Raw genomic sequence first — 15,134 nt, forward strand, 5'->3', positions numbered from 1 at the left:
ATGTTCTCTGCTCTTGAATCCTCTTCAACCAGTTTAAGTGGACCAATATTTTTCTTTAACTATTTTCCTGTAATTTTTTAAAAGAGTTTTTGTGTAAATGTTGCAAAAGAAAATTTATTGTTTCTTAAGGAACAAATTTTCCCCCTGCACCCACACAACTTAATTTCTTTCCCTCCTCCTCTTCCAATGATAGATTAAACATGTAAATGGGAAACTTGCACAGCTCTGGCACTGGGTAGATTTATTTTTTTTTCTAAATCAAAACGTACAACTTCACTTGTTCTTTTCTTCTCAGTTTTGGGGACAATGATTCTGTCCTTCAGGCAAGCTAAATAAATAGGAAGGACATTAACTTCAGTATGTTCTTTGTCTCATGATTCACTATAACATTTCCCTAGTACTAGGCATGGCTGCCTCCCGAATAAGCAGAGTTAAAACCTTCCTGTAGGTGTCTAAGACCTCTTGGGCAGAAGGCCTTTCGGCTGGGTCCTGCTTCTTACATGCTGCATGGATGTCAAACAAATGCAGTCGCACAACGTCACTTCCTTCAACATGGCCCAAGAAAAAATTTGAGACATCTGGGATTTTCCAGATGTCTGTTTTCTCATCATACGGAGGCATGAGGTCATCCTTGAATGGCACTTCTTCTCCATAGGGCCAATGCTGTTCAGGAGCTACAAACTCACCCCGGAGCTCCCGATGACCACACTTCACCAGCTTGCCAGCACTCCTGTTCACAACAGGCAAAGCGTCCAAATCATTCACCAGGATGTGAAAGTCACTTGTTAGGAGATACTGAGAGAGGACCTTGTCCAGGTCATTTGAGTCACACATCACTAAGGTGCCCAGAGGGCTGCTGTGCAGGTACTGAATGACACTCACATAGTCTATAGCAAGCATCAACCTGCGATGCCAGGTGTTCATGCCCTTGTACTTGGGGATGTGGAGAGTTTCATTCAGGCCCCTCAGGGAGCCTAGAGGATGGTACTCAGTGAGGATTGTGAACTGCTGCTCACAGTAGCCAAGCAGCCGGACAACGTGCTTGCTTTGAAGTGCTTTCAGCATCTTCAGTCCATGGAGAAAGTCCTCCTTCAGGTCTGAGTTGGTGAGCTCTGAAAGGACCACTTTGTTTTCCTTCCACTCAGAAAGGAAGACCTGAGAATACACAAGAGACATGTAAGACACGTGGAGAGCCTTCTCACACCAACCACTGCCAGCTGCCGCTGACTTTCGAGTCACTGCTTAGTCACAGCTGCAAACTACAGTCACCAGAGACGGTCAAGCCTTTAGGCAGGGCCATGTACCTGCCACAGCAAGCCCTTACCAATGGTATAATCACATCACAATTTCCAAAGTTTTCTCTGGAATGGGCAATGCGGTTGAATTAAATTATTTCATACCACCCAACCAGCCAGTCTTACTCTACCGTGACTGTGCCATGCTCCACAAGCGCTTCACCACTCTCTGTGATTTTGCTTTTATAGCTGGATGTCATTTGGTGTCCGGAAGGTGCTCAGGTCACGCTCTCCTACCTGTGCTGTGCACCTTGTCAGTAGCCATATGCCCAGGATGCCTACAGTAATTAGCTGCTGCAAGGATAATTATAACAGCGGTATGGGCATTAATTAGCCAGCAAACAGTGAAAGCTCGTTATCCACAGCAGAGAAGAAAGGAAAACCAAACTCACCTTTTTCACAGCACCTTCACCAACACACTTGAGTTTCCTGACTTCCCTATTGATGGCTTCGCAGGAGAGCCACGGGGAACAGTTCTTCACCGCTCCCAGCCTGAAGTACCCAGACGGGCAGAGGCCGGGGTCTGTTTCGCTGCGTCCCGAAGCGCCGTCGAACGTGCTGAGGTACAGGTAGAGCAGGGCATTGAGCAGCAGGATGGCCGCAAACAGTAATGCCAACGAGACTGGCGACACCTCCCTGGGAGGAAACTCCCTTCGAGAGAAGCGCGGCTTCTTCTCCATGGCTGTGCCCTCTGCATCCTCCGGGAAAGGCGGCGCTGAGCAAGGACCCTCTGCCCAGCCCGGGGGTGAAGGTCCGGGGCCGTCCCACCGCAGGCCCGCCCGGCTGGCGCCGCAGCCCCGAACCCGCAGCCCCGAGCCCGCAGGCCCAGCACAGGCCCCGAGCGCAGCGCCGCAAGGCCCCCCGGCTGTCAGCTCGACGCCCGCCTCGCTGCTCACCCTCCCGCCTTGTAAACCGGGGCCCGGCCTGCCGGCCCGCCCGGGCGCAGACGCCTGACCCCGGCAAACACGGCGGCAGCGGGGTGGGTAAGGACCGACCGCGCTTCCCGGCCCCGCCGCGGCCGCGCAGGGCAGTGGTGGCGGCGCCGCCCCGGGGCGGAGCGCAGCGACATGGCGGCAGCGGCGGGGCTGGTGGCGGCCGTGGCGGCGGCGCTGGGCGCCCTGCTGATGGCGCCCGGTGTCACCCAGCCGCACGGGGAGGGCTCGGCGGCGGGGCGCGGGCCCGGGCCCCTCGGGGCGGCGGCGGCGGAGCGGCACCCCGCGGGGCGGATGGACCAGGCCCTGCTGCTCGTCCGCAACGAGCTGGCGGCGCAGGGCCTGCGCCTCGCCGCCCTCTCCGGCGCCTGCCACCAGGTGAGCGGGGCAGCGGCGCCGAGCCGCGCCGTGCGGGGGTCCCGCCGGCCCCCGCCGCTCCCAGCCCTGCGCCGGCCCCCGGCGGGGCTGCGGGCCTTTCCCCGCGGCTTTGCGAGGCAGCTGCGCCCCGGTTGTGCCTCGCAGCAGTACACCGAGAAGCCCTGCACCCCCTGGGCGCCTCCAGCCCCCGGGCGCCTCCCCTTGCCTTCAACACGGTGCGGTGGCAGACCCCCCTTCGCCGTCCTTGGGCGCTGATGCGTTCGCTTCACCCTCTTCTTCCACAGTGCTTGTATCAGTTCCTGGCATTTGTCCCACCAAGCAACGGGAGCCTGAGAGAACCGGGCACGGCGGCGGTGATGGTCGATACCCAGCATCCGCTCACCCTGCTGCTCAACGGCTCTGTGGGTGACAGAGAGCTCTGCAAGTATGTGGCCCGGCCCCAGGGAACACCTGGATGGCTCTGTCCTGTATTTTGGTTTTTGGTTTTTTGTTTTTTGTTTTTTGGGGGTTTTTTTGGAAGCTGTGCACCTGTTTATTAGCTGCTCATCACCTTTTCCCTGACTGCTCAGACCTAGAGTTCAGGCTTCCCCTGCTGCTGTAACCGTGGCATACGTTGTAATTGTGCCGAAAGGATCTAGGCGCAGGCAGGAGCCAAACTGGTATGCGTCGAGCCAGCATCTGCAAGCGCCTGGTTTCTCTTGCAGAGTCTGTAGCTCAAGAAGACAGGTGATGTAGTAAGCAGTGCATGTGTGGTAAAGCGTCTGTGTTAGGCTAGGGGAAGGTAGTGCTTGGCAAAGGCAGAGCCAGCTCCTTGCTAAATCACGCTGTTAGGCCAAGCTTGCCTTTCCTACAAGCATTAAGGCTTACAGCCCCCTGAATGCTGCGGTGGTACCCGCATGTAGCGGTGATGGCTCAGCAAGTTTTGTTTCCTTTATCCTTTGCAGGATTCAGTATAATTTTGGAGAGTTTGGCAATTATTCCCTTGTGGTAAAGACTCTAAGTACAAGCCTAAATACAAGCACCGAAACCGTTTCTTGTGACCTAGTCATCAATGAAGGCCCTATCAACAGCTACCTCCGTATGTAATCCTCTGTTTTTGCCTTTTCATTCCACAACTTGCATGTCTCCCAGCAGGACCAACTTCCTAAAAAGCCTGTGCAACCACTTGTGCTGTGCTGAAGATGTGTCATGGGCTTGCTGCTCTTCTCTCAGCATCTTACCTTCTTATGTTCTATACATCTGTCTCGAGGCCCTGACCAGGTTCAGGCCTCTTCAGGTGATACACTGTATAAGCACAGCCTTTTGGCAGCAGGGATTAGCCCAGAAAAATCAGTGGGTATGTGTCCGGAGGGAGGTATTTTCGTAGTTCCTGTTTCCCTGCTTCTTCCCTCTATCTTGTTTCTCTCTCAAAATGGGAAAGAATTCATAGTGTTCAGATTTTTTTGTTGTTTTTGCGCTTTTGATTTTAAATCTCATGTCTTGCTTTCTTGTTCATCTCTTTTTCCAGGACTGTTTCAAATTCTTGTCTACGTCTCTTCCATTCTTTTCCTTTATGTTAGGTTATTCTTCAGTCCTTCCAGTTTTCCAGCTCTAAAGAAAAACCCTCCATGCTTGCAAACTTGACGTATTACCCTCTCCCCCATCTTCATGTTGAGGCTCTTCCTGAATCTCTAGTTTCTTCTTCAGAGTATATAGCACATTGATTCTTTTCTCATCATTGCCTTGTGGTGCAGTGCAGTTCTGTTTTCCTTTTTTCTGCTGAGATGTGCAGCCACTGAGTTGCACTTTGAAACTAGCCGGCTTTTGTTTTGGATTGTGGTGGTGGTTTTTGTCTTTGGGGCTCAGGCCGGGGATATGTGTTGCACAGAGAAGGGATGTGATGATTGGTGTGTTGGGCTTTCTGTTGTTTGTGTCGTGCTTGGTCAAGCCTGGGCAGCTGAGTGGTGTTGTCAGATTGTTTATAGAGTTGTGTTCTTCTCTTTTTCATGTAGCTATTCTCTTTGCTTTCCTGGTTTACATGGGAATCCTTGCTATCCTGATTGTCGGGCGCCTTTTTATGAAGTAAGTGAACAGTATTGTAATACTTCCTCCCACATGAAGTGGAGCTGCCAGTTAAAACACGTTAGAATGTTCTAGCGCTTCAGAGTCCCACTGTAACCCTGCTTGCAGATCAGATCATATCAGGTTGCTACATACAAGTTAAGCTGTGGTGGCTGTCCATATGATAATAAATACAAAGTGATACAACTTCACTTGAGAGACATCTTGCAGCCTTGTTAGTTTGTGTGTAGCGCAGTTACTGGAGAGCAACTGACACCCGCTGTCACACACCCTGCCTCACCCTCCCCGGCTTGTTCCTGGGTCTAGCCCTGAACTGGCAATACAAGTCAGTGGGACCTAAGTGTGTGTAGCATATGCAGCCTTTCGTCCTGTGTACTGAATGACATGAGTCACCCCTGCCTGCGAACAACCTGACAATAAAGCTCCCGAATCTGAGCTCACAGCAGTGTAATTATGCAGCTGAGGTCCCAGGTGTTGGCGGAATCTCAGTATTACCTATGTGAGCTGGGAAAACAGAAATAGGGACTGTCCCAACTTTTCATTTATGCTGCTAAATAGTTGATATTAAGATGAAGTTGGCTACGAAGCGCTTCTCGTTTTGTTTTGTGTTTTAAACTGTTACTTGTTTTCAGAATTGATCCAGTCAGAAACTGGGTTTACAAGAAACTGAACCCCAGAGAAACTGATCGTCTGATTAATTCTGTGAGTGACCACTGTATCTTTGCATTCTGTAGTGTTTTCATCTCTGAGGAACACACACTATCTGGACATCTGGGGACTTGTTTATTACTAATCATATTCCCTTTGTGTATATTCCCCTTGGCAAATCTTGTATTGATGTCAGACAGGTAATTTTATGTCAATGCAGAGTGCTAGGCTGGTTTTCTGTGCAAGCTTAGTGGATTCCCAGTAGAGCTCTTGCAAGTCTTGAACATACAGCTTTGTGCCCTCTTTAGTTCCCTTGAGGCAAACGTGTTAGTGAAAATACTGTCCCCTTCTGACACAGGCAGCGTAAGGGAAGGGAAGAAATGCCAGCTTTCATTTCTGTTTCCAGCACAGTAGGAATTTTAGCAGGATCTATGCGTAAATCAGGATTTCTCCGGCAGCCCTAGAGCTGGCATTTCTGTGTGAGCTGTGTTTTGCGCTAGAATACAGATAGATCACCACAGTCTGGGCTTCACATCTAGGAGGTCCAAATCAGTCTAGAATCAAATGACTTGGGAGCAGAGATCTGCAGCAGTTCTTGTTGTTCATCTCCATAGCTGTGTTATAGCAATACCTGCTTCTGTATGTTGTCACTGAGTGATCTAGGGAACTCAACTGGAAAGAAGCCACACCCACATGTAAAAGGATTGATTTTCTGCTGGTTTAGCTCTCTGAACAGTCTCTCTGTGGTGTCAGACAAGTTGCTGACGGCTTAGGATGGGATGGATCCTCTTTTAAGAGTCAGCAACTGGATCTGCTCAACTCTGTTGTAGAGCAGCACTCACAGTGACAGCAAGTCTGACTGATTTCGACTGGACTCAACTTTCATGAGTCTCAAACACAGGGCTCTTTTCACTGCATTGTTGTTTCCACACTGGTCAAAGGTGGAGTGTGGAGCATCTGCAAATATTATTGCAATATGGTGGAGCTACGAAGGGGTTAGAAGTAGCAAGTAGGGAAACAAAAAGAAGAGGAAGATGGGGAGAACAAAGACAAACACAGTATGTGAAAGTTTGCGATTTGCTGACCTCTGTTCCCTAGGCAGCTGCTGCAGCTGCTGACTTGTCCTTCGTGTGTGTGGTTTGTTCCCAAAGGAGCTTGGGTCCCCGAACACAACAGACTCCATTAACAGTGATCCCACCCCGCGTTTTTGGAGTACAGCCTCTCGGCAGCGGCTGCGTTCCCTGGACACGTTCCGAGGGTGAGCATAAGACCTTGCTCAAAAAGCAACTCTTCCAAGAACAATGAGATTTTTCCAATGGCTGTTTGACAGTGTGCAGAAACATATAGCAGATGGACAGTTCAGAGGGGTCTGTTTTACTTGGAAGATAGTCAAGGGTTTAATTCTTGGATTTTCTGAAACACTTTGCAGTTAATCTAGTTTGAGGAAACATCAAAGTTGTGGCAGAGGGTGGAAAAGAATAACATACGTTCCATGCGAAAATGCTATGTGAAGGAGCTTACTTTGGGTCACGGCCACCCATGATCTTTGAAATGCTGCTTCCTGGTTGGCAAAGCTGGAAACCTTGTACATAATCTTGCCTTAAAAATAAAATAAACCAGGTCTCACAGTTAGAAATGTTTTAATGGGCATAAACATTAACTTTGTGTTCACATACATATGTATTTCATTGACACGTGATACTTTGTGTGTGTTTTTGTTGTTGTCCTTTTAGGCTGTCTCTTATAATTATGGTGTTTGTTAACTATGGAGGAGGAAAATACTGGTTCTTCAAACATGAGAGTTGGAATGGTAAAGTACAATTGAGACAATTAATCTGGGTTTTAACTGCAGCAGTATCTAGATATGGTTAGCACGGTAGCTGCTGCCAGCGAGCTGTTGCTCAGCTGAGGGCTGGGACACTGTGCCAGTGTGCCTCAGCAGGGTATCTGGCTTGTTAGGTTAATGGGCAAAGCAGTGTATAGTCCTGCTTGTCACGCAGTGGTTTCAGATCACTGCCTGTGCGTAACCTTTTCATTTTTGACACAGGTTCCTATCTAACTTCTCTGTGGTGTTTAATGACCACAGTCAAGCTGATGGTGCTCGATGCTGTACAAACATAGTGCCTTGATTGGCAAGCTGATGGTGAAGGGGTCAGGCATCATGCTGCCCTAGTGGAGAACAGCAAGGATGCCATCCCTGAAATCTTTCCCAGGACACAGCTATCAGTTCTGACCCTATTTTTGAAGAATGGTAAAAGCAGTGAAGCAAGATGATTGGCTCTTTGTAGGTTTTGTTTATAATGTGGTTTAGGTTTTAGGGCATCAAATAATTGCAAGCAGCCAGCAATTCCTCTGGAAACTCAACAATAATGGTTAAAATTTAGGGAGGGTTCAAGGTAAATAATGTGTTCCTTTGTATTTCCCTGTAGGATTAACAGTGGCAGATCTGGTGTTCCCATGGTAAGTCTTCCTGAAGAATCGTTCTTGTGTCAAGTGGTTCCTTATGTTAAGGGTTGCAAGGAGAACATCGTGTGTACCTTGTCTCCATGTGGAAACCTATTTGGAGGGGTAAATTTGTGTTGAGTGGTTGGTAGGAATCTGCCCCTCCAGATAACAGCATCAACCTTATGAACGAGCAGAAGAGCTAAGTGCTTTCGGCTGCCCCACATCCTCCTTCCTCCCCTCACACAATGCCAGTGGAAGGCCCGGGGTTACCCTGCTAATGGAAGTGCAGTATCCCTGAGGAGCTTGTTGCCACGCTGCTGTATTGGAAGTGGACAATCTGGCAAGATTAAAACCTGGACTGATAGGTATCCAGAGAGAAAATAGCCAAGGGAATTTTGGATTAAGCTAATCTGTCTGTAACCAGAGAATGGTTGTACAGGGAAGCAATTATCCCACCTGTCCCTAGCATGCTTCCCTAAAATACACATCGGTTGTAGTTACTCTTGGAGATGGGAGCTGGCCTTGGACTGTGAACCTAATCTAGAGGGAAGGAGCGGGACAGTTCTGAACTTCGGTCATAGATTTGCAGCTTGTGTTTTACTGCTCTGAAGATGCTAATTTAATTTTGGGTAATGGAATTTTTTGGTAGCGTATGTGTTGCTGCAAAAGACCAGAATGCTGTTACTTCTCTGAACTGTCCCTTAGTGCGGGCTCGGTTGTCTGGGAATGCCTAGCAATCAGAGGAAATAAAGTTGTCCAATTTCACTCGGTGCATGCATTTCTGGTGGGCCAGTGCAGGCTACTCTGCAGTCTTCAGTGTTTGCTGTCACACACGTGTGATGAGAAATCTATCAGCTCAATTTCCCATCTGCTCTGTTCTCCAGGTTTGTGTTCATCATGGGGACATCAGTATCATTGTCACTGAGCTCCATGCTGAGGTTGGGAAGTTCCAAGCGGAAGGTGCTCGGGAAAATCCTCTGGAGGAGTTTTCTGCTAATCTTGCTGGGAATCATAGTTGTGAATCCCAATTACTGCCTTGGACCATGTGAGCGGAACTTGCTGTCTGTCTTGTATTTCTGCAACTGTTGTTCCTGCCTCCCTGGTTGGGCTGTTGAGAAAAGTCAGCCTTACTGTTAATGACCAGTTGCTTGGGGGCAGTTTGTTGTGTCCTGTAGAGCGCTGTTCAGTTCTACACCGATGCAGTTCTCTCTGTTTGACCCCTGTGCCAACCACTGTTCATTGTCTTAGAGGTGACATTCCCAGGGTTTTGATTTACAGAAAGTGGGGTGGCAGAGTGGAGGTGTCCCTTGTACCCGCAGGTGCAGTGCGTGTCAGCTCTCCCTGGAGAAAGGCAGCTTTCATATTTACAAAAGAGCCCATGTCTGCTCCTCTTCCATATTGCTTTCATGTTTTCCAGTGTCCTGGGATAATCTGCGTATTCCTGGGGTGCTCCAGAGGCTGGGATTCACGTACCTGGTGGTTGCTGCTCTTGAGCTCCTGTTTACCAGAGCTGGGGCTGAGAATGGGACCTTGGTGAGTTATGTGGGGAGATGACAAGTGATGCTGGAGTAGGGTTGCTTGTCTGAGCACAAAGAACGCATGAGAAATTATGAAAAAACATGTAGCATCTTACTTGATGTGTAGTGCAGTGTGACCTGGCAGAAGTTGCGGGGAACATGCACCCTTCAGTGTCCAGGTCTGCATTTTATCACATCTAGCTTTGCTCTATTTGAGGATTTCACTGATCCATTCAGCTGGTGCTTAAAGCAGGCATTCCCAGGCAGTTTTGATGACTTTCCACCACCAATGGACCCCAGGGACAGACATAGCTGTGCTGAATCCTGTGGCCTGCATTTTGTCTGGTTAATTTTGGCAGTGTTTTTTCACAGCAGGGGAAAGTAATACTGCTTTTTGGCCTTTGGAGTCTGTTTTCCCAAAAGGCTTTTGTTCTACTCGTGAATCAAAATTCCTTTTGACATTTTCCAAGCTAAAAAACATTGTGGGCTATTGTTTTCGTTTCTTTCTCCCCCTCCCCCGAGTAACTAAGTGTGTGGAAATTGTTCATGAAGATGAAAGGTCTCTTGATAGAACCCAGTTTTGTAATGACAACAGCTCTCATATCTGGGGGACTGCCTGCCAGGAAGCACAGGATGTCCCCAGGGGCATGCTTTTCACTTGCCAGCTAATACCCCACTCCCTCCATCTCATGCAGGAGTTGCCATGTCCTGCTCTGCAGGATATTCTCCCCTACTGGCCACAGTGGATTTTCATTCTGATGTTAGAAGTGATTTGGCTCTGCCTGACCTTTCTGTTACCAGTGCCAGGTTGTCCCAGGTAAGACTGTGCACTCAGACTGCTTTCTATGGGCCATCAGATTGTTTTTCTTCTAGTGAGTAGAAAATACATTTTATTACCCATAAGGAAAGAACGAAGAGGAGAGCTTTTAGGCCAGCGAGGTTAAGGGAAGCATTCATCATGTGAAAAAACTTCTTTACTTTGGTACTGAAGTACCAGGTGTTACGAAAGGTGACATCGTTGCTCCCTTCTGTCTAAAGAAGAGGATTAAAATCTTGTAGGGGTCTGTGTACAGCAATATACGATCGTTGCAATGTCATCCCTGTCTCTATCTTTGCCCCTTTAAAGGGTCAGCACCTGCAGGGCAGGTGGAGCAGCAGCTTTAGGCTCCCAATACTGCCTGTCCCCTCGGGACTCAACTGCTTATAGAATTGCAATGATCAAAACAGGGTGGTCACCAGCCAGGTGTCATGTAGGACCGGTGTTTCACTGTGTGCCTCTGGCCAGGAAAACGTTGAGCATTTAGTGGGCTAGGCCACTGGACCAGCTGCTATTCAGGTGGAGCGTGCCAGCACTTTGTGCCATAACCTGTTTGCTTCTGTCCTAGGGGCTATCTTGGTCCTGGGGGCATTGGAGACTTTGGACGCTATCCCAACTGCACCGGAGGAGCAGCTGGTTACATTGATCGTTTGCTTCTTGGAGAAAAGCATATGTATCAGCATCCCTCTTCAAGCGTAAGTAGCTTTTGGTTTGCAGTACGAAGCCGCAGGCAAGCACTGAGCAGAGCTGTCAGGTAATGATGGTTGCTCAGGTGCCCTCTAACAGCTGTTTTCTCTCTAAGGTGATTTACCAAACAACGGTGCCATATGATCCTGAAGGGATCCTGGGGACCATAAATAGCATTTTTATGGCATTTCTGGGACTGCAGGTACCTCTTTTCTTTCTGGCTGTGCACTATAATGGGAAGATTCAAAATATCTTGGACATGGGGAGGCAACTTGGTTTCTTTATTTAAGGCTGAGACTGGTTCTAACAAAACCTTCTGCAAAGCAATGCTTTCAGGCTGACTTAGCCTGAGGTGAGTGTCAGAACTGGAATCTAACCTGGCAGTAGCTTGCATTAGATAAACCAAAACTCTTTCTTAGTTTTTCTAAGAGATAGACACAAGGAGTTTGCAAAATATCCACCCGGAAACTTTCTTTGCTTGTTTTAAGGTTGGGCTTATGCTGGGAGTAGGCTGGCTCTGCATGTTGGAAAATGGGGCCAAGAGACGCATGGACTTCACAGCTTTATTTTAAACGTACGGTTTTAAAGGTCGCAGCTGAACATGTTCCCCATGTTAATTTTCCACTTGACATGCAGTGTTAGCCATCTCACATAGGTGCTATGGGTGTGCTCACCTTTCCAGACACGGGGGAGGCAGGGGTTTGCATTAGTGCTACCAACATCAAAAGCTCACAGCTCACCACTGTGTTTAAAATAAGGTATCATGATGCTTTTTGATGCAGTTCTAGTTAGTCATTGCCGCCTTTTCTGTCTGTGCAGCAGCTGTTAACCAAACTGAAACTCTTGTGCTGGGAAAGGAATGTCACTGCATGTTAGCACTGGGTTAAAAATTGATTGGGAATCTCTGTGGGGCAGAGCTTGGACCAGAAGCGTGACACCGAGGAAAAGAGTCATCAGGACACATTTCTTAGTGGTGCATGAAACGGAGTGTGTGCTCCGAGCCAGCCAGGGTGCAACACGGCGTTGTGGAGAAGCTGTGGGGACTGGTTGGGGAGTCATCATGGTGTGCCTTTGTGCAATCTTTGCTGAGGGAGATGGAGCTTGAGTCACATTGTGTTAACCTGAAAAAGTTGCTTGTCCCCTTCCTCCGTGTTAACGTAGCAGGGAGGAGAGAAAAGGTGCACTTTACCCCATCTGTGTCCATTCTTCACAGAGTTCCTATTCTGAGCCTTTCAGCCACCTAGTTGGTATAAATCCTATTTCTGTTTTCTGTCTTAGCACAGGTAGCTGGTGGCAAATACATCTGGCTCTTGAAACGTGACAATTATGGGCATTAATTAAGTTTTTGTATTCTATTAGGCAGGAAAAGTGATCTTGTTCTACAAAGACCAGCACAAACAAATTATGAGTCGGTTCATCATATGGAGCATAGTAATGGTAAGACAGTCAGTTTTGTAGCTCTTTAGTAGACATACATTTTTATGCAATGCAAACTTGGTATTTCTGAAACATATTGCAGTGGTTATATAATCTTTAGCAACTTTCTATTTCAGGGAATTATTTCTGCTGCCTTGACAAAATGTTCTAAAGAAGAAGGGTTTATTCCCATAAACAAGAACTTATGGTAAGCAAAGAGATACAACTTTTAGTATGATTTTGTTAAAGTACTATTTTACCTTGGAGAACGTTTTACCTTTCATATATTGAGGTCTGTCTGTATCACCTAGTTCTCGAAATAATCTTTCTACTGAAAATGTGTGTAGGTCAGTATCGTATGTGACAACCATGAGCTGCTTTGCCTTCATCCTCTTACTGCTGATGTATTACCTTGTGGATGTCAAGAGACTGTGGTCAGGTGCTCCATTTTTCTACCCAGGTCAGTGAAATCACAGCAGGAAACATATTCCTTCCAATTCCTGCCGCACAGATACTATCCTTTTATGTTTTCTGAGCTTCCCTTGTCTTTTTTTAAAGAGTTGGGGTTTAGAATGAGATAACCTGAAAGATGCCAGAATGATTGGGGTTTAGAATGAGATAACCTGAAAGATGCCAGAATGATTGGGGTTTAGAATGAGATAACCTGAAAGATGCCAGAATGATTAACTTGAGCCAAATCTTTGCATAGAACTAGGACACTTGAGGCCAGATATTTAGGAGAGAGGGACTGTCACCTTTAAATGAGGGCTGGAAGTTACTATTGCCCAATGGCTGTTCTCAGTTTGGTCTCGAGTTAAGGTCCCAGGGAACAGCTGCCTAGTACCAAGCAAAATACCACAGCTGGTTCGTAGTTGGTTTTGGAAAGGATTGCTGAGCCTTGGGTAACCTAATGGGAAACTCAAAGGTCTGTCAACAGAGTAATACCACTTCTGAAGATGTGGAAGATGAAATCCCCTGGGCAGCTGTGTAGGTTCTGTCTCTATGTGCTTTTAGAGAAGTGTGTCTCCCAAAGCGTCCTACTGTGGTTTTAACCACACTGGGCTCTTGACAAACATTTGAGTACAAAATGCAAACCCACAGCAGAGGGAACCTTTCAGCAGCTTTGGTGTCTGGACAGGAAGACGGGTAGGGTGACAGCATGGTATCATATCTCCTACCAGAAATCCCAGAGCTTTGAAGGGTAGTCAGCATTTGTTTGTAAAGGCAATAGATCTGACCAAATAGGTTGGCACCTGGCCACCCTGAAGACGGTAACTGTGATTATTCTCCTTGTCAGTAAAATTGCAGGATACTGATTTGGTTGTATTTTCGATTTAGCATATAGGTTGTCTTTCTTTTCAATAAGCATTTTGGGGGAGAGAACCTCTCAGACTATATTTGAAAACACACACGTGTAGTGTCTTTGGGGCAAGTAACATTTTCTGTTGTGAATAGCTGCTGTTGTCTTGGTGCCACTCTGTTTCCTAAGCCTGGCATGCCTCTGCCTGCTTACTCTGAAGCAAGCTCATACCTGCTCTTTCAGATGGTACGACCTGTGCTTACTTTCAGGAATGAACTCAATCCTGGTCTACGTTGGACACGAAGTGTTCGAAAACTATTTCCCTTTTAAGTGGAAGATGCAAGACAGTCAATCCCATGCAGAGCATCTGACTCAAAATCTCACTGCAACAACTCTTTGGGTCATAATATCGTACTTACTTTACAGGAGAAGGATATTCTGGAAAATCTAATAGAGATGGCCAGGGTGTAGCTGGCCTAGGTTCTGATGGGGCAAGTGCAAAAGGTGGATTAGCCTGAAATACTGCCACTCTTGCTAGGCTGTATTAATAAAAAGGGATACTAGTTCAAGTTTACAGTGCAATGGAAGTTGTCATCAAGACTTTTATGTGACTTAAGGGACAGTATTTTCCTATTTAGCAAATAACTTACTAGTCTGCTGCAGTTGCTTTCTTTCTGTTTTCTGTATTTTGTATGTATTTTACTGATCTCCTTCACATAGAGAAACTGAACATACTGCAACAGTTGGGCAGTCAAAGACAGCCTGATGGTGCTTGTGAAAGGAACTGCAAGGGATCTGGGTGGTGACTGCAAGGGGTTATCAGAACAGGACTGTACAGAACAGATGCGTAGTCATTGCATCTGACAAGACGCCCCCTAATTCACATGGTCCGGGGTTTGTATATACCCTTGGCACATGCCCCATGCCTGCACCACTCTGACTACTGGCACGCATTTAACTTGGCCATCTTTTTGCCATGGGAGCGCTGGCAGCATCCTTAGCCCTGCACTTGGGTGGGCGGTACAGTGACTGTCTGGGAAGGTCTGAGGGGCACCTTTGTGCTACAGCATGCTGTGGAAAGCAGCGAGTCAACTGATCATTCATTCTTCATTGCGTTCTTCCAGTCTGGCCTTGGATCAAAACCTTAAGTTTAGGATCCTGCTGAAGCCCGCTGCCAAAGATCTCTTCTGTTAGCTTATTAATTAGCATGCTGCTGCTACAGGTATAGCAGCCCATCTGTGCATGTTCTGGGCCTTTGTGTTGCATACCTCTAGCCTAGATGAGGTCCAAGTTTCATGTGCTACACTCTTAAGAGTGCAGAAAGGCCAGTTCCTGTTGACTTTATATAATCACTTGGATATTACTAAACTTCAGTCAATGCAGTTCTCTTTATAAATGGATTTACATTAAGGACCCTGAATCTGAAAACCAGAAATATCGGTAGAATTCAGCCAAAAAGGAAGACAGCAGACCAACTCAATGCAAGATAATAGTTTTTGGAAACTCCAGAAAGTCATTTGTGCTGTGATTTCCAAAAGAGTGCTAATAAAAAGCCTGAAATACCCTGCTATGTTCTCTGTGTGTATTTATAGAGAGAAAGAACCAAGATGCACACCTTAGTATAATGCTATAGAAAAA

The 15,134-nt window shown here is 47.3% G+C and overlaps 2 protein-coding genes across 2 annotated transcripts; one reads left to right on the plus strand and one right to left on the minus strand.

Moving 5' to 3' along the window:
* Window positions 1-224: 224 nt before the first annotated feature.
* POMK (protein O-mannose kinase) lies at window positions 225-2,013 on the minus strand. The gene is made up of 2 exons (XM_056329070.1): window positions 1,688-2,013; window positions 225-1,155 (listed from the first exon to the last, which is right to left on the minus strand). Exons 1-2 carry the CDS (start codon window positions 1,973-1,975, stop codon window positions 382-384), a joined length of 1,062 nt encoding a protein of 353 aa, XP_056185045.1. The 5' UTR covers window positions 1,976-2,013; the 3' UTR covers window positions 225-381.
* Window positions 2,014-2,362: 349 nt separating this feature from the next.
* HGSNAT (heparan-alpha-glucosaminide N-acetyltransferase) lies at window positions 2,363-15,063 on the plus strand. The gene is made up of 17 exons (XM_056329060.1): window positions 2,363-2,605; window positions 2,890-3,029; window positions 3,550-3,683; window positions 4,597-4,666; window positions 5,299-5,368; window positions 6,466-6,572; window positions 7,048-7,124; window positions 7,744-7,774; window positions 8,644-8,804; window positions 9,177-9,292; window positions 9,972-10,093; window positions 10,662-10,788; window positions 10,896-10,982; window positions 12,140-12,217; window positions 12,334-12,404; window positions 12,544-12,656; window positions 13,766-15,063. Exons 1-17 carry the CDS (start codon window positions 2,363-2,365, stop codon window positions 13,945-13,947), a joined length of 1,929 nt encoding a protein of 642 aa, XP_056185035.1. The 3' UTR covers window positions 13,948-15,063.
* The last annotated feature ends 71 nt before the right edge of the window (window positions 15,064-15,134 follow it).

Source organism: Falco biarmicus, chromosome 1 (assembly GCF_023638135.1).
Source record: "Falco biarmicus isolate bFalBia1 chromosome 1, bFalBia1.pri, whole genome shotgun sequence".
Classification (NCBI taxonomy): domain Eukaryota; kingdom Metazoa; phylum Chordata; class Aves; order Falconiformes; family Falconidae; genus Falco; species Falco biarmicus.